The sequence below is a fragment of the Rhipicephalus microplus genome, unplaced genomic scaffold (assembly GCF_043290135.1).
Source record: "Rhipicephalus microplus isolate Deutch F79 unplaced genomic scaffold, USDA_Rmic scaffold_102, whole genome shotgun sequence".
Taxonomy (NCBI): domain Eukaryota; kingdom Metazoa; phylum Arthropoda; class Arachnida; order Ixodida; family Ixodidae; genus Rhipicephalus; species Rhipicephalus microplus.
In genome coordinates, this window is record NW_027464674.1 from 340,790 (window position 1) to 346,636 (window position 5,847).

The 5,847-nt window shown below is 46.6% G+C and overlaps 1 protein-coding gene across 1 annotated transcript; it reads right to left on the minus strand.

Moving 5' to 3' along the window:
* Positions 1–1,339: 1,339 nt before the first annotated feature.
* On the minus strand, positions 1,340–3,831 carry LOC119187294 (uncharacterized). Its single transcript, XM_075885251.1, has one exon. The coding sequence runs from the start codon at positions 3,755–3,757 to the stop codon at positions 1,784–1,786; it is 1,974 nt and encodes a 657-aa protein (XP_075741366.1). The 5' UTR covers positions 3,758–3,831; the 3' UTR covers positions 1,340–1,783.
* Positions 3,832–5,847: the final 2,016 nt, after the last annotated feature.

Consider the following 5,847-nt stretch of genomic DNA (forward strand, 5'->3'; position numbering starts at 1 on the left):
AATCCAGGAAAAGAGCATCGGTCTGAATGTTGCAGTCAAGGTTAGAATGTAAGTCGTGAATGAAAAAGGCCAGCTGCGTTTCACAAGAATATCCCCTTCGGAACCCGTGTTGAGAAGGATGAAAAAAGTGCATTGAGTCCAAGAAGTTGATGATATGGGAGTAGATGACATGTTCCATGATTTTGCAGGGGATACTTGTTAAGGATATGGGACGGTAATTTAGTGGAGAATCTCTGTTACCTGATTTGTAGACTGGAATGACCTTGCCTACTTTCCAGTCTGCTGGCAGAATGCTTGATGATAATGACTGCGAAAATAACAATGTAAGGTATGCGGCACACACATGTTTAACATTTATGAGAAGTTTTGAATTAATGTCATCCACACCTGCAGAAGAAGAAAGCTTAATCTTTTCTATAATCGAAATGATGCCGTCCGTAGAAAATGCAATCGGGGGCATAGACTCGGTGCTGCGCGCAGGTGAAGAAAAATCGGGAACTGAACTCTCATTCGTAAAAACAGAGAAAAAGGCCTCGTTAAAAAGGTTCGCGCATTCATTGTTGTCGACTATATCGCCATGCGCATTTGAAAGACTAGTGGTGCGCATCTCCTGAGGGTTTATCACCTCCCAGAATTTGCGAGGGTTGGTTGCAAGCATTTTGGGCAGCTCTTCATGAAAGAACACGTGCTTGGCGTTTCGAATGGTTCTAAGATAATCATCTTCCGCGGCGTAATATTTTTCCCATAAGGACAGAAGTTTAGACTGTTTGGCTGATCGGAAGAGGCGTTTTTTCTTGTTTCTTAGTTTGTGAAGTGTACTTGAAAACCATGGCTTGTTTCGGTTTGCGGTAAACGTTATTTTTGGGATAAATTTCTCGACAAGAGTGGCTAACTTATCTCTAAATATAATCCAATTCTCATCCACAGAGCGTGTATGGCTTATTCTCTCGAAATCAGGAAGAAAAGATATCAATTCATTATTGATGGCACTATAATTGCCCTTGTCGTAAAGACGGATTGTTTTGGTGACAAGATCGCGTTTTACAGGTCGAAACGCAAAGGCCGCATGGATTACCTTGTGGTCACTGACGGCACGCAGATATGTAATTGATGATAAGCTCTCTTGATGACTAGTTAGTATTAGATCTAAGATGCTGGAATTGCTCTCTGTAACGCGCGTTGGTTGGGATACAAGTTGGGTTAGATTGCAATTCAGGCAGAAATCTATGAAGTCCCTTGCGGGCTCACTGCCCACAGCTGACGGGACGCTACTACTCCAATCTATTTGAGGGAAATTAAAATCGCCGTAAAGCAGTATCTCTGCTTGCGGATACTGTTTCCCAAGGTCACTCAGGTTGTTGTTGAGCTTATATGCGAAATCTGGGTCACTGTTCGGGGGCCTATAACAAACGCCTACAAGGACAGTATGAGGGCGAGCACGGCAAACGACCCAAAGAATTTCAAGTTCAGGAGAGTTGGTCCTGGCCACCGAGCACGATAACTGTTGGTGCACAGCCATCAGAACCCCGCCTCCACGTGCGCCTGTACGGTCCTTACGATAAAGTTGAAATCCAGGTAGGTGATCTAGCACTTCTGCATCGGTTATATCATTTGTCAGCCAAGTCTCGGTTATCACCAATACGTTACTGCTTGATGACAAAACAAGCTCAGAAAAAGTTATGCGTTTCGGAAAAAAACTGCGCGCGTTAGCAAAGACTACCGAAAGTGACAGGCCAGATTGAGGTGTGGGGGTGTGCCCGGCAGATTTGCGCCGAGGAAATTGCTACGACGCTTCCCTTACAGTTTGCGATTGCTCATCGTAGACGTAGCGCTTGTGACCCATTAGCAGTGTCTTGTACGTGATGGAAAAAGGCAGCGACTTGGTTTTAGCAAAGGCAATCAATTGCCGACGGACATTTTGCACACGACGTGAAAAATCTTCACCAACACTAAAAGTGGTTCCTTTAAATTTCCGTCCATTAGAAAGAATCTCTCCTTTTGTTTTATGGAATGCGAATTTAACTATTATGGGGCGATGGTGGTTAGTACCCTTGCGGCGACCCAGACGATGCGCGCGCTCAATTTCCTTCGGATCGATGGAAATACCTAGACGATCACGGCAGTGCTTGATGACAAGTTGTTCAACTTGGACAAGTGCTTCCGATCCAGTTGATTCAGGAAGGCCATAAAATATGAGGTTATTGCGCCGAGAATGATTCTCGGCTTCATCCACGCGCGCTTCAAGCTTGCGCAGAAGGTCACTCGCGCGAGCGGTGTCTCTTCTGAGCGCTTCCACATCAGTACGTAAGGAAATAATATTTTGACAGTGCCCTTCCAGATCAGTCATGCGTCTACTGAGATCTGCTATAGATTTATCTGTTGATAGCAAATGGGACTTAAGGTCCTGTACCTGACTGATTAATTCCGTCTGACCGGCAGACAATTTCTGCAGTTCAGTTAGTACAGCATTAGAAGCAGGACCCGGATTGCTTTCAATATCGCCCGACATCATCAACAAGGCACGAATAACACGAGAACACTCAAGTGCAACAAGAACGCAGCAGTGTGGGCTCGGCAGCTGAAACAGCAGGTAATTACTAGACTTCTTAGCGAGAAGACTGTAAGTTTTACTAACCTGCATGACAAGAGTGAAAGGATTAGCGGTCTGCGTTGGTGCACAGCCGCCGAGCCCACACAGCGCCGCCGGCAAAGGCCGCTCTTTTGTAGTCGACACAGGCATCGATGCCGATGCTGATAGCGTCGACCAGGTTTTGTCGAGGACCATGTAGCTGACCGGTGGCGCCGGAAGGGATCCAGATCTGTTGCGTGAGGTGAAATCCGGTGGTTCCAAGTACGTTGCGGTTGATAAGCTTGTGTCGAAGACCAAGAGGGCGTGACAGGTAAGCGTGCCACTTTCGCTGGAACGATGTTGATACTGCAACGGTGTGGTCAAGGAAGCTGGCAGGAAAACGGAAAGCAGTATGCGCAGGAATGCGCACTGAAACACCTGCATGACAAGAGTGAAAGGATTAGCGGTCTGCGTTGGTGCACAGCCGCCGAGCCCACACAGCGCCGCCGGCAAAGGCCGCTCTTTTGTAGTCGACACAGGCATCGATGCCGATGCTGATAGCGTCGACCAGGTTTTGTCGAGGACCATGTAGCTGACCGGTGGCGCCGGAAGGGATCCAGATCTGTTGCGTGAGGTGAAATCCGGTGGTTCCAAGTACGTTGCGGTTGATAAGCTTGTGTCGAAGACCAAGAGGGCGTGACAGGTAAGCGTGCCACTTTCGCTGGAACGATGTTGATACTGCAACGGTGTGGTCAAGGAAGCTGGCAGGAAAACGGAAAGCAGTATGCGCAGGAATGCGCACTGAAACACCTGCATGACAAGAGTGAAAGGATTAGCGGTCTGCGTTGGTGCACAGCCGCCGAGCCCACACAGCGCCGCCGGCAAAGGCCGCTCTTTTGTAGTCGACACAGGCATCGATGCCGATGCTGATAGCGTCGACCAGGTTTTGTCGAGGACCATGTAGCTGACCGGTGGCGCCGGAAGGGATCCAGATCTGTTGCGTGAGGTGAAATCCGGTGGTTCCAAGTACGTTGCGGTTGATAAGCTTGTGTCGAAGACCAAGAGGGCGTGACAGGTAAGCGTGCCACTTTCGCTGGAACGATGTTGATACTGCAACGGTGTGGTCAAGGAAGCTGGCAGGAAAACGGAAAGCAGTATGCGCAGGAATGCGCACTGAAACACCTGCATGACAAGAGTGAAAGGATTAGCGGTCTGCGTTGGTGCACAGCCGCCGAGCCCACCCAGGTTAGGTTAGGTTAGGTTAAGATATACGCCGTCGTATAACCGCATTAAACAATGTCACTTAGTGAGATGCGGTGTTTTTCACCATTACAAGTCGGGAACTGCGATATCTAATGTGAAAGCGCTTGCAACCGTCCTTAGGTTAGGTTAGGTTAGGTTATGTTAGGTTGGGTTAGGTTGGGTTGTGTTGGGTTAGGTTAGGTTGGGTTAGGTTGGGTTAGGTTAGGTTAGGTTAGGTTGGTTTAGGTTGGGTTGGGTTGGGTTAGGTTAGGTTGGGTTGGGTTGGGATGGTTAGGTTGGGTTAGGTTAGGTTAGGTTAGGTTGGGTTACGTTAGGTTAGGTTAGGTTACGTTAGGTTAGGTTAGGTAAGGTTAGGTTAGGTTAGGTCAGGTTAGGTTAGGTTAGGTTTGGTTAAGTTAGGTTACGTTAGGTTAGGTTGGGTGGGGTTGGGTTGGGTGTGGTTGGGTTGGTTTAGGTTAGGTTAGGTTAGGTTAGGTTAGGTTCGGTTAGGTTACGTTAGGTTAGGTTAGGTTATGTTAGGTAAGGTTAGGTTAGGTTAGGTAAGGTTAGGTTAGGTTAGGTTTGGTTAGGTTACGTTAGGTTAGGTTAGGTTGGGTTGGGTTGGGTTGGGTTGGGTTAGGTTAGGTTGGGTTAGGTTAGGTTAGGTTAGGTTAGGTTACGTTAGGTTAGGTTACGTTAGGTTAGGTTAGGTTAGGTTGGGTTGGGTTAGATTAGGTTAGGTTAGGTTGGGTTGGGTTGGGTTGGGTTGGGTAAGGCTGGGTTAGGTTAGGTTAGGTTGGGTTGGGTTGGGTTGGGTTGGGTTAGGTTAGGTTAGGTTAGGTTAAGTTAGGTTAGGTTAGGTTAAGTTAGGTTAGGTTAGGTTAGGTTAAGTTAGGTTAGGTTAGGTTAATATATGAACCGTCGTAAAACCGCAATAAACAATGTCACTTAGTGAGATGCAGTGTTTGTCACCATTACAAGTCGGGAACTGCGATATCTAATGTGAAAGCGATTGAAACCGTCGTAATATTGTAGAAAGCAATGTAAAGTAGCGAGTAAAACGTTTTCTAACTATAGAAGTGCGAAGGTTATGTTAGGTTGAGTTATGTTAGTTAAGCTAGGTAGCGTCGTGAAACCACCAAAAACGACGTCATCTAACGAGATAGTGTTGTTTTATTGCGAGTACGAAACTGCGATAGGTGAAATGTTGTGAAAGCGCACAAAACGGTATGAACAAGCCAAATACTGCGTGTTGTACCGTTACAAGTGCGAAACTTCTATGTTGTGATATTCTCGTTAAAGCCCATGCAAGCATCGTGAAACCTTATAGAACGATGTCATTTAGCGAGATACAGCGTTCTGTACTGCAATAAGTTGGTGAAATACTATGAGGTTATGCAAATATCGAATTTGTGAACGAAACAGTGTAATAGAGCGTTTTTAGGTACAAGTGCGATGTTAGGTTATGTTAAGATATGAACCGTCGTAAAACGGCATTAAACAATGTCACTTAGTGAGATGCGGTGTTTTTCACCAATACAAGTCGGGAACTGCGATATCTAATGTGAAAGCGCTTGCAACCGTCGTTAGGTTAGGTTAGGTTAGGTTATGTTAGGTTGGGTTAGGTTGGGTTGTGTTGGGTTAGGTTAGGTTGGGTTAGGTTGGGTTAGGTTAGGTTAGGTTGGTTTAGGTTGGGTTGGGTTGGGTTAGGTTAGGTTGGGTTGGGTTGGGATGGTTAGGTTGGGTTAGGTTAGGTTAGGTTAGGTTGGGTTACGTTAGGTTAGGTTAGGTTACATTAGGTTAGGTTAGGTAAGGTTAGGTTAGGTTAGGTCAGGTTAGGTTAGGTTAGGTTTGGTTAGGTTAGGTTACGTTAGGTTAGGTTGGGTGGGGTTGGGTTGGGTGTGGTTGGGTTGGTTTAGGTTAGGTTAGGTTAGGTTCGGTTGGGTGGGGTTGGGTTGGGTGTTGTTGGGTTGGTTTAGGTTAGGTTAGGTTAGGATAGGTTTGGTTAGGTTACGTTAGGTTAGGTTAGGTAAGGT

What these genes read in the sequence shown, in the direction of transcription:
- LOC119187294 (XM_075885251.1), bottom strand. Translation starts at nt 3,757, where the DNA reads ATGCAGGTGTTTCAGTGCGCATTCCTGCGCATACTGCTTTCCGTTTTC.